Genomic DNA, 22779 nt, shown 5'->3' with positions numbered 1-22779 from the left:
ATTAAACTATAGTCGACTTCGAAGTAATCTCCTCCGGTTCATATGCATTTGTGCCTTCCAAAAAATTCTCGAAGGCCCCATCCTCAATTGTCTCATAATAACAGCCCATAAAGTTTTCCTTGAGCTTTCCACACTGACATCAAACTGTGTCTCTATAGACACACGATATTCATTTTTCAATGAAATTATTTATTTGGCGAATCATCTCTGGTGTTCTGACTTTCTTACTCTGCTCACACCGCTCATCATCCCTCACAGATTCACTTCCTTCTGTGAATCCCTTATGTTACTCACAAACGGATGCTCGATTCGTTCAAGATGGCACATAAGTAGTCTGAAGCATTCCATACGTTTCTGTGGCAATTTTACAAGTTTAAAACAGAATTCTATTGCATATCGTTCTTCTAAAGTGTCCTCACGTCAAGATTTCATTTTTTTAAATTTGTCAACTGTAACAATCAGACGTTAGTAGGGCGTATTTTAATTCCTGCTGTGGCTGTTCATTTGAATCTGAAATCATAAAAATTGGCCAGTCCTTTTATAAAATAGCTAATAACATACTGAATTTTCAAGAGTCTGTGACAATTTTAAATGTATGTACAAAAATATGGAAACTTATTGAATTCACCTCGTAATATCGATACAAAAATTGAGTGCAAATGTCATTCAAATGAAATTGATGTTTTTTTAGAAATACAACAAAAAACAATGTAATTTTAGTACCCACTGTATGTGTGCATATGCATAATCGTATATGCTCTTTGTTCATAAATCTTAATATTCATATATGTCCTATTCATAAACCATTAATATCTATATATGCTCTCAGTTCAAAAGCTTTCATCTTAATATATGATGTGTATCCATGAACGTTCATAGTTATATAGTTCTGTGTTCATAAACCGTTACTTTCATATATGCTCTGTGTTCATAAACCTTTATCTTCATATATGCTCTCTATTCATGAAGCTTTATAGTTCACAAACTGTCACCTTCATACATGATCTGTGTTCATAACCCATCATATTCATGTATGCTTTCTGTTCATAAACCTTTATATCATATAGGATATGCATTCATAAAACTAAATATTCATATATGGCCTTTGTCCAAAAACCTTCAACTGTGTTGATCTGAATGATCTCTGTCCTATTCGAAACCATTACAGTGTTTTGAATTTTTAGACCGAAATACACCATAAGTATTATATCTATTAATACTAACTATATAAGCACCTTGCTACGTTGTGTTTTCCAAATTCCCTTGAAGTTTAAAAACATATTTGGAAAATATTTATAAAATTACAAAAAGTGTTCTAACTCGTTTTTAATTTCAAAGAGAGAATTAGCTCGCATATATTGATCTGTCTTAAAGTCAGAAACAAGTATTTAAACTTAGAAATCTAATTATACAAGATAGCTTGTTAGTAATAATGCCCTTTTATACACTAAGTAATTATTGAAATATCGCGAGTTATAATGAGTATACGTATTGGATTTAACAACATAAAAATCTGACAAACATAGAATTATTTTCTTTTATATGTAGCCTAACAAGAAAATAGTGGTTGAATGCGAAATTCAACGTTCTTTTACGCTCTGCTCAGAACATCATATTATATTTAAAGTATTATTTTATATTCTAACATTGCTAATGTCGTGTGCAGAGCTAGAAGATATACTCAACATTGGTTAGTTGTGAGAGGATTTAAGAAAAATAACATTAATCGACAAATGTTGGTTAATGCATAGTCTTTTAACCAACGAAGCTTACTCTGCATTTCTCTGCAATTCAACATTTTAATACGATTGTAATTAAATGTCTATAGGCTTTATGTTGTAAATAAAAGAAAACAAAGCGAAAGCAAGCCTGAAGCTTACTCCCAGATTATATTGAATAATATTTAAATCAAATAAAACGCATTTGATCGAGTCCATCGTATAATCTAGTTTTAAAATATATACCATTGTGGTGGTTTGTATTAAAAAACTATGAGTAGTCCATGAAAAAATTAATAAATAGAAAACAGCTACAACTTTGTTTTATAGAAAATACGGACTATTTTAGTTACAGTTGATTAATATGTATTATTTTGATTGTTACAGTCAATATCTTTCGGCCGATGTAATCTCCAACAACGAAGGCGCCATTGTAATAATTAAACTTAGGAATCTTTACGACGAACTTGTGGACAGATACAGAATTTCGAACTGAACTCTTTTTATATTAATTTTTGTCATCGCTTGTAAGTTCTCGGGTTAGACATAAACATTCCTAATTATAACAGTTAGGTTCATAAGTTTTAAGATATTAATGCGAAGAAAGTTGGAGGTTGTTACATTAACAGAATGCTGTGAATATAGTGATTAGAATGAGAACAATAATTCAAATAATCTAAATAATAAAAGGTATTAATCTTCATCTAAAGTGTCACTCTCAAAATGTTTGTTGAGAAATAATTCTAAGTAATTGTTTAAAAATATGAATACATTTCCTGTAGTTCTGCAAGCAAATCTCAACTATTGATGACTTTAACAGAATATCAGGAGAAGCGTATTGGAATGGTCGAGTCAGAAGCAGTGGAGAAAGTTCATCAATTCTTAATAATGTGGAACGTAAGTATGAACAAAATCCGTTTAATTTCCATTTAAGCCAAATTGAAAACTGGGACGTTTACATCTCATCAAGAAGAGTGGTAACAATATCAGACTCGGAATTCAGGCAAGGATGAAAATATCAACTCCTAGAAAAAAGTTAGGAAAAAACCCTTATCGTTCGCATTTGTAACCAGTTGTTACTAGTCAAAAGAAATCACAGCTAACACATGTATACACATATGTAGCCAATAATTTGTGTATAAATAAAAATCATACTATATATATGTGTGCGTGTGTGTGTGTGCGTGTGTGTGTGTGTGTGTGTGTGTAAGTAGTATACACGGAATGATCAACATTTCAACATTTACATGTCTTCATCAAAACTCGTAAATGAATTTTGCAGTCAGAAAATAATGGTATAAATAAGATATTTTCAGAATGCCACCGAAAAGGAAAAGTGCAAAAAAAAAAACATTATGTACTATTATTTTTCTCTTATTTTTTGATAATCACTTCACTTATCCGAACACAATCGACACAGGGGTTACTCATCACTATACTACCCGCACACAAACAACACGCATATTATCAGACATAAAAAATTGACATGTACTATTTAATGGGTATTAAACATTTTCGATACATTACGATACACGTGACACAGACAGAAATCCGAATTCAACTTAATCCCCAGTAATATAAAACGATAACGGAATGAAATACTTTAAATTTCATTTCAACCATTTTTAACACCAAAGTTAATTTTGTTTCTTAATTAATAAAATTAAAACTCATAATTTTATTAACTTGTGCTTATTACTACGGCCAGAATGGATAGAAAATACTATATTAATTTAGAGTGAGTTTTAACAAACTTTAAATAGCTTAATAAATTGTAAGTTCAGTCTATATGGCTATACACACAAGCTGGCGTTGCCTCTCCAGATGCAGACTTGTGCGGGTGATAAGGAGACCGAGGTGTTGCCAGTTACTAAAGTCCCTCCTCTCCGCGTTGAAGACAAAGTTCGATGGAAAGGCAAATCAATACGGTCGAAGCCAGCGCAAATGCAGGAGTTGTCCTAAACATGTTGCAGTGAGTCGCCATCCGCCCAACAGGACTCCAAACCAGACTTTTGTCGGGGTTTATTCCTTTAACCTTTGCATTTCTCAAGGTATCCACAAAGCAGGTTGGGCTAATTGACCATAGTTGGTGAAAATTTTAAAATGTTTCCAGTTGTGACGAAAATAACAGAGATCGTCATCATAGTTAGAAAGTATGAAAATAAAAGCGAAATACTCGAGTAAAACAAACGCGAATTCCGTAACGATGAAAGATTTTAAATATTTTAATTTTGACAAAAATACAAATAACATGAAAACCGCATAAATTTACATGTATATTCACATAATACACGCAATTATACACATATATAATACGCACATACATTAAATATATTCTCATCTATGCTTCAAAAAGAGTTACATAACACTTTACCCGTGGGACTATAAGTAAAACATTTTACTTCGCTCATCAGTCTAATTAAAAATAGGTGTTTCTGTACGGAAATTCACATCAACAATAAATATATTAGCAATAACACACATTATACGAAGTGCATCTATGCATATTTGTGTGCACGTCTGTGTATGTGTGCAGATATATGTGCGTATACATGTGTGTATATGTGCGAGACATAATCACGTTGACACTATGGTTCTCGTCAAATCACCGAAGTTAAGCAACGTTGAGGTTAGTTAGTACCAGGTGGGTGACTATTTGGGAATTTCAGGCGTTGTATGCGCTCTCCGATTATCTCGATATTGTCTCCAGTCGTCCTGAACCTCTACTTGCCACTAGTATTTAACAACGCCAATTGAGGAGAGGTGTAGCTAGAGATTGCGCAGCTCTTGCCACTAAAAATCCCATGCGGAGGCACCCTTACAGTAGTTATCCATAGTCTGTTAAGACTAAAGAAAGCTACTATGTGTGCATCTGATTGGGAACAAACGGCAAACTATAGACCGCACTTTTTCACTTTCCTTCAGGAACTCTGGCGACAGAGAGAATGACACACCGTCCAGAATATCATCATAAACGAAATACGTTACATTACGTGTTCATGTCCAAAACCATGATGCATCTGTCCAGTATATGGCATCTAGTGGTGGCGTGACCTCTGTGGCAGAAAATATCTTTCGACAAATCATCGGTTTTGTGAGGACATTCAGATAAACCTGTGGCTAATAAAGTTACGAGTTATCTTGCGCCTACTTGTCATTGGATTCTGACTGTGGATGCTAAGAGAGTTGTATATGTGTCGTACAATATTTATTATTGAAATCTGACAGTACAGATATCCCTTCTTCACATGTCCTGCGGCGATAGATGCGAGGCGACGTGTATAAACTTAACAAGTTGAAAGTATACAATCACAAATCTGCACACAGGCGGTTTAAAACTTATCTTAACATCGTTGTTAGTTTTGAGGGACATGACTAGCTTCGGCGGGGCTTTTGTGACTAAGCAGCCGTTTTGGAGTACAGCGCTCATCACCCAGATAATGAAAGGGGTCACTTAAAAATCGTCTCTTCTTTCTTTCAGATGGTCAGCTACTTTCGGCTGACGTTTGTTCATTCCTGCAGGGAAAACAAAAATGAAAAGTAATGAGATTTGTGCTTAAAAGGATACGATTAAATATCGGTAGCTGTAACGTAATGACACTTCTTGACATGAAAGTGTCGGTTAATCCAGAGCGGAGAACAACTATTGTTTCCAAGGAATTAGCTAGATACAAAGAGGATATTGCTGCTCTATCTGAGACTCCATTTGTGGCTGAAAATCAATTTACTGAAAAAGGTGTAGGGTGCACTTTTTATGAAAAGGCAAACCCAAGAAAGTAAAAAGGGAAGGAAGGGTTGCTTTTGCTATGAAAACAGTCTTGTGGAATTAATGATCAAATCATTGTACTGAGAATGCTTTTATCTAGTGATCGTTATGCGCACATTATATCAGTATATGCGCCTACTTTGCATAGTAGCCAGGATGTCAAAATAGGATTTTATCAAAATTAAGGGAACTATATCAAAGGAATTCCAAAAGCAGATAAGATTTTGTTACTTAAAGACTTTAATACACGGGTTTGAAATGATCACAACACTTGGGGTGTCTTGATAAAATACGGCTTTGGCAAATGATAATGGTAATCTTCTTTTGTAGTTGTCCACTGAATATAATCTTGCAGTATGCAACACTTTTTACCAATAAAAACTCATTCACAGCGTAATATGGATACATCCTAGATGAAAACACGGGTATATATCATCACGTGTTAGCGTGACCCTTAGGATATGTGTACTGTAAGAGTTATGCAGAATGCAAACTGTGGTACTGATCACAAACTTGTTCGTGCAAAAGTTGTTGTGTATAAGGAAAATGTTCAGAGTCAATGGAGTAAAAATACCTAAACTCGTTGATGTCTTCAAACTATTAAGTAAAGAAATGCGGGAAATTCAGAAACTCATTTATTAATATTGTATTTAAAGAAATTGGGAGCGATTCACGTCACAAATATATAGCAAAGGATCTGAGGTTCTTGACCTTAAACAAGGGGTTCATTTGATGAAAAAGTTCTACATTTACCAATCTTTTGGAAGAAAATAAAAGCCAATGAGATTGTGTGTTCAAATAAACAAGCTAACGTAGCCACAAAAAATCTTAGAAAGAAGTAAAATTAAAATTTTAGCATAAAACACGTCAAATGATGAACAAGTGGTGGGACAAAATGTCAGTGGAAATGATCGCAAAAATTCAAAAATTATGTATGATAAAATTAGAAAATCTTTTGGCCTAAAGCATCCAGTAATGGTACGCATGAAAGCTAAATATGGTCCAACCTTTTTCAACAATGTTGATAGGATAACGAAACGATAAACAGAACATTTTTCTTCAGACGTACCTCTCCACCGTACTGTATGTCGATACTCTATGGCTGACTGGGATAGCTTCCGTACATTCATATCTGACCTACCTCTGCATTCCATGTTTACAAAGGATGTGTCCTCTATAGTATCAGACCTGACCAAATGGTTAATTATAGGCATAGACCGATTCATACTATCCAAAACATTCCAACAAAAACATAAAAGCCAGCCATGGTTCTCCCCTGACTGTGCTGCTGCCATCGCGCATAGAAATCACTTTTTCCATAGCTACCAACGTAATAGATGTACTGAGATTAAAACTGCTTTCAGGACTGCTAGCAACCACTGTAAAAGATTAATAAAACATACAAGAGAGCTATATGCTCAGTCTGTTAAATCCAAAGTAGCTGAGCAGCGGCTTTGTTCCCACCAGGTCTGGCAAATAACAAACAGGATCTTGAACAGAAGTGTGCGTTCTATCCCAACTATCATCAATGGACCTGAGGTCATCTCGTCAGCATCAGACAAGGCCAGACTATTTGCCAAGAACTTTGCCGCTAATTCTACCCTATGCGAAAATGACCATCAACTCCCTGTATTTCCTCTTATAACAGACAACACGCTATGCAACATACAAATATCTGTGCGTGAGGTCGCCAAGCTAATCAAGAACCTTGATTTCAGTAAAGCAACTGGCCCTGACGGCATTCCAGTTATAGTGCTGAAAAAGCTTCAACTAGAACTTGCCCCCATACTTACAAAGCTGTTTAAGCGTTGCCTTAAGGAGAAGTGCTTTCCAACACTCTGGAAAACCTCATCAGTATGCCCTGTATTTAAGAATTCAGGCGAAAAGTCATCTCCCTCTCAGTACAGACGAATAAGTCTCCTGTGTATCATGAGTAAGTTGTTGGAATCCATATTAAATAAAGAAGAAGTCAACTACCTCAGCAGAAACAACCTTCTTAGTGACATGCAATATGGTTTCCGCTCTGCAAGATCTACAGCAGATGTGCTAACAGTTATATCACATAGGATTAGCGAATCTCTTGACAAAGGTTTCCTTTCCAGGGCAATTGTTCTTGACATATCGAAGGCCTTCGATAAGGTATGGCACAAGGGCCTACTTCACAAGATTTCCAGCTACGGTATTACTAGAAATGTTTTCTCAATCATTAAATTATTTCTCTCCGATAGGTTCATAAGAGTAGTGGTTGATGGTCAGAAATCGCAGTACTAATGCTGGAGTCCCCCAGGGGTCCATCCTGAGCCCAACTCTCTTCCTGATCTACATCAATGATCTCCCAAAACACATACTTAAATCATTCGTTGACATCTATGCTGCTGACACAACCATCTATGGCAACACATCAAAGGCCGTAAATGACAAAGCTCTCTCTAATTCTCTCTCCTCTGATCTTGAGCACGTGGTACAATGGGGGAAGAGGTGGCTGGTCACTTTTAGTACATCCAAAACCAAGCTTCTATCTTTACATCATCAACGCTCTGATCATCATCTGGCATCAATTGAAATGGATGGCTCTCGTCTTGGACAAGCTCCATGTTTTGACCTTTACTCCTGATCTGAAATGGAACACGTACATCAAATCTGTTGCCAGGGACGCTGGGAAAATGGTGGGATCCTTCTACCGCTCCAGAAGATATCTCACTACTGATACAATTCTCTATCTGTATAAAAGCCAAGTACGTCCAAGGATGGAGTACTGCTGCCACATCTGGGCAGGAGCTGCTAAAAACAGCCTATCCTACCTTGACAGAGTACAAAATAGACTTTGTGGTTTAGTAGGCGATGCCCTGCAACTTCACTCCCACAGAAGAAACGTTGCGAGCCTGTCTTTGTTTTATCGTTATTTCCATGGTAGGTGCTCGTCTGAACTCTAATCCCTCGTCCCCCCTCGCCAATCTTTCACGAGAAACACCGTTTGGCTGAAACTACTGTCAATAATATTCCCCACTCTTTATCTATGCCTAAATCCAAGTGTAGATTCCATGAGTAAGCTTCTTTCTTAGAACTGCACGCTAGTGGAACTCTCTGTCGCTTGCCTGTTTCCCACCTGACTACAATTTGACGTCTTCAAGCCCAATATAAACAAATTCCTGACAAACCGCCCCTTAAGTAAGACACTCTATCAAAACCCCCAATACTAATATCAAAACACCAATAAAACTTGCAACAGTTTTAGAAAGGGCAAACCCAGACTTTACGAATAGGAGCCTTGTAGCATAAACATTACAAATACGAGTGTTATACATACACGCATAATGGACTCTACTAACCATTATATAGGCTTATACTCTCGTAGAAGAAATATTCCGATCGAACGTGAGATTGCAGACTTCTAATTTACCAATCGGAAAGTACCGACAACCTTTCTGCCGAAATCTGCTATTCGCATCTTCCTTTATGATCCTTTTTAGGGTCATAACAACAAGCAACTCATTTTTCTTGAAAAGATCTTCAAAGATTATAATTAGCAAGGATGGTACCTTGAACAATACCAAGAGCAAGAGAGCATCATAACGGCTGCCCAAGGTGAGAGTTTTATGAGAAATACACTTAAAATATGATACGGGCTCAGTAATAACAAGTAAAAATTTTGCCACAATGAAGTAGAAAGTGTGGACCACTTCCTATCAAGCCGTGAAAGTATGTCTAAGATACAACACAGCATAATGTTCTCTGCAAGTAAATTCACTTAACTATTTGTAAAAGACTTAATATCCAGCGTCGTAGTAGGTCCTCTGATTATTAACATACATTATGTAATTCCCACAGATACCTACCTAGACAATACAACAGTCTAGCATGAGATCATCATCTATAAATAAAGCGAAAAACGTTGCAATTTTCGTTGAGATTAGAATTCCTAATGATAATGAATGTAGTAAATATAGCACCAAGTCATTAACATCATCAAATGTATTTGGAAAGTATTTTTTCCTTTTTTTTCTTTTCTTCCTTGCCTTATAATCTTTTTATTAATGTCTTTAGTGATGATAGTGAGGTGGTTGGGATATGCGACTCGTCAACGTAAATGCTTCATTTTTTTATCAGAACAAATTCGAGTTAATTCGAATTCATTTTTATAACAGAGTAATTGAGGTTAATTTTATAGCCCCTTTTTCAGAAAGATATTCCAAAATTGTTAATTTGACCTGCTTTTGCAAACTGACACAATATGCAGGATAATGTTAATGGTTAAGTCGTTTTCGTAGTTAGCGGCTGTCACACACACATACATACATCTTCTTTGAAATATTTATATTTCTATTTATTATTATCTTTATCTTTGTTTTCTTAACCTCTACGTCTTCCCCTCCTAATTCTTAACTTTCAATACAAACCATAATCCACAAACCTATTTTGTCTTCTCCACATGCATTTTAATTTTATTCATTATTCATATTTTTAATAACATGTGATAGAACCTCCTGATTATAATTTCCTATGACGCTGAATAACTGAAATATTTTCATTGCAGATTTAGCTTTTGTATAAGCTGTATCGCCTAAAGAGTTCTCCAGTTATTAAAAACTAGCTGATTTCTACATGCTCATGAATGTGTAGTGACATATCAATGATTATGTAAAAACAAATAAAAAGTACATCTTGCCTTACTTCGATATCGAGCATTCTTGTATTAAGCCTGTTAAAACTTCATTAGTTACTTTACCTTTGAAAAATATTGACCTTGAATTATATATATATATATGTATATATATGTGTGTGTGTGTGTGTGTGTGTGTGTGTGTGTGTGTGTGTGTGTGTGTGTGTGTGTGTGTGTGTGTGTGTGATGCAAATTATGAAAATAGCATTGCACGTTATGGGAAATGCATAAGAAAAATACAAAATATATGAATAAATATATTAAAGATTTGAGTTTTTCATTTTACAATTGTCATATATATACATAAATATATGTTCCATATATATATATATATATATATATATATATATATATATATATATATATATATATATATATACATAACTAAGATACAGAATAATGGTAAGTTTGTTAATGATGATCCACATCTTATTATTAAAGATATTCTATTACAAAATCTAGGATATAGTATTAATAAGAAAGGTTTTTATGAGCTATAGTTCTTTCTATTTGATAAATTAAAACCAGTGTTTATGAATGCATGGCGATAGTAGTTCCCCCTTGAATTTAATAGGGTGGTTTTGTTTTTGGTATTGTCATATATTGCAAAATCTTGAGGGTTTCAAATCTGAAAAGAGTACAGAATCTGTTTCCCGGGGTATACGGTTTATATGATCTTACTATTTCCCATTTTAGATTGAATGAAATATTCTTATCATTGAGTCGCCAAATATGTTTAGATAGAGAGGTTTGGTTCTTGAAGTTGAAATTCTATGTTTGATAAGACCAGATGTGGAGCCGAGGTAGATTGCATTTTGTATAATGTATTTATTGTCAGGTCGATTAGGGGCGGCATTGGTCTGAACTGTGTTGGGTTGTATTTGATTGGTAGATTGGTTGTTTGATCGTGTGGTCGAGCTGTGGTTTTCATTAACATCGTTTAAATTTGTGGTTTGTGATACCGTGCTGCTATAAACTACATTTTTTATTTTGCATGTACCTTGTAGAGGGCATCTATTTTTTCTTCTGCAGTTATAGCCTGTTATATTTTCTGTATCCGTGTTTTTTGTATCTTATTGATTTTATTATTGTTCGAACTAATTATCTTTTGATGTATGTTTGGCATAGTTGAGTACGATACTTTAATCGTGTTCTTATTGAAGATTTTATTGTATCCATAAGGGGCTTTAAAGTTTTTATCTAGTATTTTAAAGAATTCCTTCGCTATGTTTGTCTTCAGATTTTTGGAGTAAGGAGGGTTGAACCATAGGATGTCCCTATGCCTGTTTTTATGCTTACGGATTTTGGTTTGTTGTTTGTGTTGGTGGCTAATACTTGTGGTTTGCTTTTGATTTGTTTTGAATTTTGGTCATTTTTTGTTATCCTTCCGCCGGCTGACATGGCCATATTATATGTTATTATGCTTTTTGTATGTTTATTTTCAATGTAGTTTTTGTTTCGCTCATTTTTATTTAGGAATTTGATTTGTGATTTGTATCCTGAGTTTTTAAGGACTTCATTATAGTATTTCTGATTTTTGTTAAATATAGATTTTTTAGAGGATAGTCTAGAAATTCTTAGAGAGACATTGGGGACTATTGATTTCAATATTGATTTAGGGTGGTTTGATTCGTTCTGGACGTATAGTACAGATTAGTTAGGTTTGCGATAGGGTTCAAAAGTAGAGTTTTTAAGATCTAAGGTTATGTCTAAGAAATTAATTATTTTTTCTATTGGGGTCAATTGTTATAGTAAATCCATAATTTTTAAATAATTTATGTAAGGATTTAGTTGCTTTTTAGTAATTTATATTTGTGGAGTTTGTTACGAAAAGTGCATCATCTCTGTATAAGCCTCCCTCAAGTTTGAATCGTTCGTGGAGTATAGAATGAATTTTATGTAAAAGGAAAAGGCTGACCAGATCGGTGATCTAAGCTGAGTCTGTCGAGCCCATTAAAACGTTGAAGTGATCAGGGGTATTATTTTTGGTCCAATACTTGTTATCAAATGTTATTGACACTTTTCTAGCTAGTAGTACTAGTTTAATTTCGTCCTGGGTTATACTGATTATTTTTCGTGCCATTAATAGAGATTTGTTTAGAAGAACCGGCGATATTGATCGGTAATATGATTCAATGTCAAAAGAAAGAAAATTAAGATTATATTTATTTTGTATGTTAGAAAACCAATCGATTACCTGGGTGAAAGATTGCCATAGTGGGTATTTTATTGCTGATTCAATTTTGGGGATAATTCTATCTAGTATGTTTTTACTAACTAATCCTATATCAGATTTTGAGGAGTAGATGAGTCTTATAGAAGGGTCTATATTAAAGCCGTGTTTGTGGTCCTTTAAAGCAAATCTCGGGATACCCGATACTGTTATTTCTGTGTATTTATCTATTTAAATTTTTTAATTTTAATTTTTATTGTTTGCCTCGTTATTTATTCCATTTAATGCTGATTTGTTTACTGTTTTGTAGTTTTTGTTAAGTTCCTTATATATTAGATTTTTGTATTGGATATAGTCCATTGTGTAAACATTTCCAGTTTTATCTGCCGGTACTATTAGTTTATTTTGGTGGCTTTTTGAAATAGATTTCGAAATTTTATTTATGTTTTTAAGGGTTGGAGTGAAATATTTTTTTTTTAATTTAATATTTTTAATCAGGTTAATCAAATCATTTTCAAATTCCTCAGTTTCCTTGTTCTTTTAGGGTTCTTATATGTTTGTAGTTTGTTAAAGCATGTATAAGCTACAGACAACATCTAAATGAATTGCTCGGAGGATTATTACGGTTTTGTAAGGATGAACCATTTTAAGGTAAATATATATATATATATATATATATATATATACTTATATTTGTTCAAATTCTCTTAATATAATCTTATAACAGTATAGATAATCTAAACCCAGCTTTGTAATTTTATTCTAACGTTTACTATAAACACAGCTATGTAATTGTATTCTAACTTTTATTATTAATCAATATTACTTTACTTATCTACATCATTAATTAACTATTTTTCCTTATATTTTAATATTTTCCACATTCATCTGCACTACTTAAATGCTAGGTCTATTTATGGGGTATTTTATTTTTAAAAAAACACCCAATATTTTGCTGATGTTGAGACTTTGTTTTCAAAAAAAATATACGCTGAAATTATTGTCCTTGACTCAATGTCTGTCACAATAAAAAAACATCGTTTCCGAAACGATCGTACAATATATTGGCTTTGTTGTACTCCTTCTTATGAAACGGATTTTTAATTTGTAATTTTAATTTTTAATTATAAATTATCAATCACCTTACTAAATATAAAAGTAGTTCTAGGATATTTGCCTATTGAGCTTCGATACATCGGCTTTACAACGAGCATTACTTTTCCTGTATTGTAATTAAATTAGTATTTTTACTATAACATTAAGATACACTCTGCTCTACAGAAAATTGCTCTAACCCTAATTTAAATTATATATATATATATAATATATATATATATATATATATATATATATATATATATATATATATATAGTAACAGAAAATACAAATTTTATGACAATAATCTGTATTCATGCTTTAAACATTAATAATCAACAAAGATTCATGTGTTCGTGTTTCAAATATTTTGACAAAATCATACTTCAGGACAAAAGCCCAAAAAGTAAATACATTCGGGTTACACACACACACACACACACACACACACACACACACACACACACACACACACACACAGACGCATACAGACGCACACAGACACACACACACACATATATATATGTGTGTGTGTGTGTGTGCGTGTGTGTGTGTGAAAGTGGTATAGTTTCGTTTCCTGAATGTAGATCCATTGAAATATGTGTGCTCAATGGAGGATAGAGCAGGTATATAGTGTGTTTGTTATACAAACATTATTGGTTACATATGTGCATATATGTTTCAGTGACATCTCAATTTATAGAAACGCACCTGATCGAGCAGAAAATGTCGCTTCTTTTTGCGGTCTGATGAAGTAGGTCCTCTAAAGATTCCACTGAAACACGAATGCACATATGTTACTAATAAGGTTATTTATTGTAAATATACTATTTATATATTAATTTATGTACATATAATATATATTGATATATAGATTTATATCATATACATATATATGTACATATATATAAATATCTATATATCATCCACATATATACATGCTTATATACGGAAACTCTCAAATAAATGTATTCTTGACATTTTCATTCCTTTTACATTTAGACTACATTTAAGTCTTATCAAGACGAAGGGGCTGAATCAATGGATGTAAAGCAACTCAGAAAATTGTATAAAAAACTCGGTATGATATCAAGTTTTCTATTCTTATGAGAACTTTCGGTTTCTGTCTAATTAATTTATTTGCTGTTTTGATTGTACGTTCCCCAAGTTTTCCACCGTTTTATAAAGAACACACACACATATATATATATATATATATATATATATATATATATATATATATATATATATATATATAATTACATAGTTATTACTTTTACCCTTTATATAGATATAAAAAAAAATTGTTTAACTTTATCGTTTTTCTACATACTTCTTAATACTTTATAATTTAATAATCCTTTATTTTAATTCTTTATCTCTTCTTTGGATGGCCGGTTATTTATCTGCATTTTCTGCTTTATTCTTTAAACTTTCCTATCTATCTAATATATCAATCTACTCACACTTTCATATCTTGTATGTATATTTACTTATATTTTACTATATGCATTTACTTACTTTTTTTTCTTGCTTTTTCCTGAATTTGCAGATACCGGCCATCGTTTCTCCTTAAATAATTTTTATTTTATTTTATATTTTATATTTTATTTTTATTATTATTATTTTTTTTTTATTTATTCATTTATTTTTTTATTTTCTATTATTTTTTTTATTTTTTTATTCATTTATTTATTCTTTATTTATTATTTATTTTTTATTTATTTATTAATTAATTAATTTATTTATTTATTTTCCATTTAGTGTCGTCTAACAACTCTTGCTGACATTTTTTTAATGATGACCTGTACATTTCAGTTGACGTATATTATTTTGCCCTATATATTTTTTTGCCCCTTTAACATTTCCTGTATGGGTCATTTTGACTTTTGTTTCCCTTTATTTTATATTTTATATTTAACTTTATCATCATTTTTTCTCTCCTTTTTTCTCTTTCCTCTTTCTCTTCCCTGATCTTTCTTATTTATATTTATGTCTCGGAAGTAGAGTGAAAAGCATATCTTATTTTTCTTTTATTAATGTTATTGGAATCTTTTCTTTTTTCCTTGTACACATTTTTGTGAATTATTCCATGGATTTCTGTCTTTGGATTATTATGGACCATCTTCTTCCAATTACGGGATTTCCTTGGATTTTACTTGTACAAACGGAAATTCTTTTAACTTTCTGGAAGTTTTACATTTGGATTTTACCGTCACTGGATTTTTTATCTTCCACCAGACTATCCATTCATGTATAATCACCTTTTTCTTCACCATATTCCCTCTGCTTCATTTTTTTTGTTTTCAAGTAAGATCTTTGACTTACTTGTTGTTTCATCAAATACTTCTGCATGCAAAATCCGATCCCGCATTTTGATAATTCCTACCCTCTGATGAGAAGGAAAGTATTTCTTCGAAACTCTGCGGATTAAGGACTATCCATTTATCTAGTGTTTACTTTTCAGATTAAATATCTTTTTAACTCATTTTAAAGTGTTTTTTAACATATTTTATTAACTATTTGCTCATATTATAAGCTCTATTTAATATTTGGTTTTATCGAGCTTTTACATCTGGCTGAGATAATTTTATAAATATGCATGCTTTAATATTTATATTATACTTTAATTTTACCAGCTTGGATCATTTTGGTAAATTTAATTGTAATTTTTATTTTATATATATATATATATATATATATATATATATATATATATATATATATATATATATATATATATATGAAAGAGAGATGGGGACTTAGTAAAATATGAAGTTGCTTCGCCGTATCACGGTTCAGTGTAACTAAAATGTTTAGTGTTTTAAGATAAGATTCGGAATCAAACTGTCTGTAATGGAACCAGGAATATTTTCATTACGTTATCTAACTTACCACTGTGTGGATGTGTTTTGTATATATATATTTATATATATATGACACCGTTTATATATATATATATATATATATATATATATATATATATATATATATATACTAGCAAAAGTACCTGTCGTTGACTGGGTTCAAAAACAGCCTACAGAAATGGACTCTGATTTATGAAAGTATGATAGATTATGAAAAGGAAAGGTTGTAAAGAGATAGTTTCGAATTTCGGGGTATCAAAACCAAAGCAAAATATGATGAAAGTAAAAATAAAATAGATAAACCCCATAATTTAATATACCATACCTGTTCACACTGAAACACTTATCGCAATATTCTGTGGATGTATATTAAAAAAACTTTGTTAAACTGTGTGACATATTTCCATTCTATGGAGGTCAGGCGTGAACGAACACCCCATAATTTTATTATACCATATTTCTTCAAACTGAAACATAATTATCAAAGTATACTTACGCAGATAGATATGAAAAGTCTTTATTAAAGTTTGTGCTTATTTTCATTCTGTGGAAATCAGGCGCGAACGCAGACCCCACAATTTTATTATACCATGCGTATTCAAGTTAAAACATACTTATCAAAGTATTATTATGCATATCTATATCAAAAACACTTGTAAACGTTTTTTTTTTTAATTTTTACATTTTTTATTTCGATACCTTGTGGACGAGGCGCGTACGCAGACCCCACAATTTTAATGAATCGTCATTATGCCAGATCAAACATACCCATTCCTGTGTCTCGCTCCATCTTCTACATTATATGTGATCAGTTTTCTATAATAGTCAATCATATAGGAGCCTATTCATGACCAGACACACACAGACTAGTAAAATATCAATATTTTACTAAATATACGTCACAAAAATGTATTATGAAAGGACTGCATTATGATTAGTTATTTTGCAAAATTTTATTCAAATCCATACTGTATTCACGAAGCTACTGAATATTATTTATAATCAAGAAATTTACAATGTCCATCGCTTTTTTTGCCGATCTCTTACAATGCCATAAATGGTCGATTGAAGGTTATCAGGAAGCAAAGGCTTGTTGCTGAACTCGCAGAATGATTTGTCTATCAAAAATTTAGCCACGAAGCTGGAAAGGGATCCAAGAATCTTGGCTTTATTCGTGAACAACCCCAACACTAAATTCAGAAAGGATAAGGGTAACAGAAGAAACTTTTTAGATGGTGATATTCGGAAAATTCGTAGGGAAGTCAATCGGAACCAAAACAGCACCAGTGTTTCCATTTTTCCAAGAGCTAGAATCGCTCCAAGATCCAGAAGGCCTGATGCAATGCGTTGAATGAGATGGTAAGGAGCATCAAACCTCTACTAAAGCCTTCATTCAGCAAACAACATGAGGAAAAAACGAATGGCTTGAGCACAGAATTACATGAAAATGGATTTCTAATTTGTCCTGTTTACGGATGAGGCTCGTACTACTCTGGACGGTTTGAATCGATGGGCCAAAATTTGGAACCTGAACGAAACTCTGCCTCTTTAGAGAGTTTATCGCCAACAAGAAAGTGGAGGCTTCATGTTTTGGGCGGGAATCATTGGGGATAAAGGGTTCGGCTAGTTCGAATAAATAAGGGTGTAAAGCTTACTAGCAATGTGCACGCAACATTTTTGGATAATCATTTGTCGATATGGCTAGATGACCTATCATTGTCACGTTGCTTTCAGATGTGTTTTATGCATGACAATGCACAATCTCATTCTACATGGGTTACTGCATCTTTCATTGAATCTATGGGATCCATTGGAGAAACCTTTATGACCTTGCCACTGTGTTATCCAGACCTTTATTCCATTGAACATATATTATTATTATTATTATTATTAATATTAAATAGAGTGGTTTATGAGGGAGGAGAGCAATTTACTTCAAAGGATTCCCTGTGGAGAAAAATAGTTGATGTCGCCAGAGCCGTAACTCGTTTTCAGATCAAACAATTGACTTCCTCGGTGGACAAAATGTTCTTTAAAGTTATTTCCTAAAAAAGTGTGGATATACATTCACTTGAGGCTTAGCACATGTGATGTGCTTTGGTTTATTATTCTTTGACAGAGAAATATAATAAAAATAAAGTTTTCATGATTAGGCATATTTTTGCTCTAAAACACCATTTTAAGGCACCTGCAATAAAGCGATGAACGGTGAAAATCGCTTGATAAAGAATAAAATGTCACAACTTCGTGAATATCGCATGAATCTGAATAAGTATTTTCGGAAATAACTTACCTTAAAGCAGTCGTTTCATTGTACAATTTTAATTTTTTGTGACATATATTTAGTGAAATATTGATATTTTACTAATCTACAAAAAAGCGATTGACACAGTTTATATATATATATATATATATATATATATATATATATATATATATGTAATGTAAAAATGAATAAATATTTAATGAAATTTTCTTTATGTCAGAATGTTGTTTTTCTGTTTAATCTAAAGAATCTCGTTTTACTTTTGTCTGTCGTGTATTTGTGCTTTTTATTATTTACCTTTGCATCATCGTTATATATTTATAATTCGCCGAATTTCTAAACATAGATACATTTTCATAAGCATTACTTATTATAGAAGTATATGTTAAAGGTAGAATATAATCGTATTAATAAGTACTTTTATGAATCGATCATTGGGTTCAAAATTCTATATTATAATTTATTTTTAAATTGTTTTTTCAGGTTTTGTTGCGAATCGGAAAGTGATGGAAGTGATTTGTAAAAGATACGCCAATTTAGACGGCAAAATCAAATTCGATGATTTTGTGCAGAGCACCGCAAGGATGATGAGTCTTTTCAGTAATATTGAAAACATTTTTTAATCCGTATATCCTAATATCGTAATCTTTGTGTTTGATGTAATGTTCATAACGGTTGCATCATTTTTATTTATTATTGTGAGTAATCTTTGGGATTTTTGCTTAACTTAATATTTAGTGAACTTCTGTGAATTTTGAAAACACATACTTGTTAACCTACTGTAAGTTTTGTACAAAACTTTTGGAAACCGGTATGGCAGCTATTGGTCAGGTGGAACTTTTTATCTGAACATTTTTGTGTTTTTCTTATTGTGAATTAAATTTAGAACAGTGTTCCTAGCATTTATAACAAACCTATTGATAATTGAAATTATGACAAACCTATTGATAATTGAAATTTCAAAATGAATCCTTCGCAACCTGAGTATATTAAATAAAATTCATACAAATGACCATTAATTTTCAACGGAACCGCTGGTACCATTGTAATTGTTAATGAATATGTTTGTAAACTTCAAAGTATTTAATCTCCAGAAAAATTGAACTGGCAAATTTAGTAATCTGGAATTTCGAACGGAACTGTTAGCATGCTCTAAGTTTCAAATGGAATCATTCTTTGGATTTCAAACCAACCATTGCTGATAATCTTGTAGGATCTTCCAATGAATTATTCATAATCGTCTAGCAATTCCAAATAGAAATTGTTGATAATCTTCGGTGAACATCGTAATGAATCCTAGAGATTCCGAAAGTAATCTTTTATATTTGTTTAGAAGTTTCGAACAAGATCTCATGGGAATTTCGAATAAGGGAGTCAGTAATTGAATCATAGCAAATGTCTTTATAAAGCAAGTGTCTATGTTGCATTGCAATAAATATGCTTTATTAACAAACTTGTAGAATATAACTATTATTTCGTATACAATTTTAGTATATAATGGATAGTAAGATTTCTTGGGATGTATCAATCAGATGTGCTTTTGTAATAATTACTCCATTCTGCCGGGTCAATGCTGAGTATATCATTCAAACTACGCACAAAAATTAATATTAAATTGAAACGTAAGAATAAAAAGTAATATGGTATGATAATAGCAAAAAATGACACAAGCATTCTTTTTCAATCCTGACCCACGCCAAGTGTGTGAGTACATATGCGTGTACTTCTGTATGTATGTACTTTCGACAATCTTATTGTTCGTTAAAAACTGGCAAATTAATTTGAATGAGTTCTTTATGCTAAGTTGGCTGCTAAATATGGTTATATTTGTGGTAACTTTTTGTCAAATACTAATCCCTATTAATGTCAATTAATCCCTAACTATGCATAGAACGAATACTATAATAATTAATTTGAAGCATTTTATAGTAACAAAGGTCCTTACATAATTTTAGCTAAATCGATCCAGTAATTTTCAATAAAAAATTGAACTAGCAAAAAATAAACTAAGAGAAATATAATATTGATCGCAATTTCTTGGCCATATTTAATTAATTTCGAACTAATAAACTTCTTGTCAACTTTTAAGAATTTTGAACTGAAACGTAAGTAACATTCTTGAAATAAATTAAGATGAATTGAAATAACTGATTAACAGTTTATCTGACGCGTTTGAAAATGATTTGTTGTTTTTTTCCAGGACTCTATAAAGAAGATGTGCGAAATAATAGGAAATCCGTGACAATTTCAAAGGTAAGACATTGGCTAGATCGAGATCATATTTTAAATCCACCAGGCGACTCAGACATCAATTTTCTCCTGGAGAGTATAGCAGCAGAAGTCAGCTTCATGTTACACCACTGGAAAACTCTAAAAGTCGCTGTCTGTAAATTTCCACGACTTCACCATTCCATCGACTTCACAGCGGATTTGTTACTGTCAGGACAATGTACGATTCAGTTTAATCCAAATAGGTCAACTCATCCAGTTTTTATTTCTCTCTTTGAGTAAGGGATTCGTTTACGCTAGTCGCCTGAGGAAATACAGTTGAAACTTCTCAAATATTTTTGTAAACTAGAATGCGCTTCCTCTCGTCTGCTGTATTTTCAAAATGTAGCTTGACCTTGCGTCTAACTTCCTGTAGATGAGAAAAACAAATACTCACTTAATCTAATCTGGTATTAAAACTGTTATACTTATCAGTAAACGTGTAGAATTGACATTTAAGAAAAAAGCAAGTATTCAAGCAATATATCTTAACATTATTTGGCTTTTATGCTAGACTAGACGACTTGTTATATTGAATCAACGTACACATTTAAAATTAAACAATATATAAGTTTGCGTATTTATGCATATAAATGTGTAATATAAATAAATAAATATATATATATATACACAAACATATATATATATATATATAATTATTTTTCTACTATAATAATTAAATACCTACAGACACTAGTGTTTCATCCTTTCGGTCGGGAATCTTCAGTGCAGGGTGTCACGATTACTACCAGTCGAACAATTCGAACCCCGCATCACGAAACATCTCTGGCTCGATTAGTGGAGACCGTATCCATTCGGCTACCATTAACCGCTTGAAATAACGTTGAATTTTAAACATCTTAATTTTAAGTGTTCATTTACGTCAGGCAGACAGTGATCTAATCGTTATAAGATGATCTACGCATAAGAGCTAAATTGACCGACTTTTAATTCAACTGAAAGTGCTCAACGATAAGAAACGAATTTCTTAAAGGGGCTGTCATAATTATTTTTCTACTATCATAATTAAATACCTACAGACACTAGTGTTTCATCCTTTCGGGAATCTTCAGTGCAGGGTGTCACGATTACTACCAATCGAACGATTCGAACCCGCATCACGAGACATCTCTGGCTCGATTAGCGGAGACCGTATCCATTCGGCTACCATTAACCGCTTGAAATAAGGTTATAGTCTCCTTTTGTGGAATTGAACTTTCTCTTTACCTTTTAAATTAAGCTATATATATATATATATATATATATATATATATATATATATATATATATATATATATATATATATATATATATATATGTTATAAGTATGAAACATGTTTTATGAAGTATTGTACAAGATTAAACATCTCGTTGTACATGGGATACATTGGTTCTTTTTGGCACCAGTGATACAACATACGGAATCGCATATAGCTATGTTCAGGCTGCATGACGTTAAGTTCCCTTAAATGATGATAGTCTTGGGTATATTGTTAGAGAAGACCACCTCATGCTGCCTTATACCTTTTGCAAAGTCTCACACTTGGAAAAGTCATATGAGTAATAGCAGAATTCTGCTCCGTGTGTATCCCAGTGGTCGTTATATGAGAACGTCCAAGATATCGCCATTTTTTAAATATGCTCCTCTCATCTATGATTGCAAATCAGATTGACCATGTATGAGGCGTAGTTGAGGAAATATAGCAATCCTACTACCCGTAACACGATAGGTTAAGTAAATTACTAGGACCATTTGGGTTTAGTATTTTGCAATGTTATGATTGAAAGCAATCACTATATTTATTAGATTTTAAGATTATAGACTTTAAAACAAGAGTGGAGACGAGCTTCCAGGACGGAAATGCTTCTTTCTTGCGTGTTTGTTGCTTTAGAGCTGTGGTTCCATTAGAATAATTTCAGATTTAGATTTAGAAGTGTTTGATCACCACAGACATACTCTGCCCG

At 32.4% G+C, this 22779-nt stretch overlaps 1 protein-coding gene across 1 annotated transcript in view; it reads left to right on the top strand.

Annotated features, from left to right (window-relative positions):
- The window catches only part of LOC145297479 (calpain-11-like), a 151792-nt gene that overhangs the window by 127707 nt on the left and 1306 nt on the right, over positions 1-22779 (top strand). The window contains exons 16-19 of the mRNA XM_080143349.1: positions 2547-2615; positions 14416-14494; positions 19030-19146; positions 20747-20799. Coding sequence (XP_079999475.1) covers positions 2547-2615; positions 14416-14494; positions 19030-19146; positions 20747-20799 — 318 coding nt within the window. The remainder of the gene's footprint in view (positions 1-2546; positions 2616-14415; positions 14495-19029; positions 19147-20746; positions 20800-22779) is intronic.

Source organism: Euprymna scolopes, chromosome 18 (genome assembly GCF_053919585.1).
Source record: "Euprymna scolopes isolate OS-2025 chromosome 18, ASM5391958v1, whole genome shotgun sequence".
Lineage (NCBI taxonomy): Eukaryota > Metazoa > Mollusca > Cephalopoda > Sepiida > Sepiolidae > Euprymna > Euprymna scolopes.
Note: the sequence above shows the minus strand (reverse complement) of the source record. Positions and strands in the feature narration are given on the sequence as shown.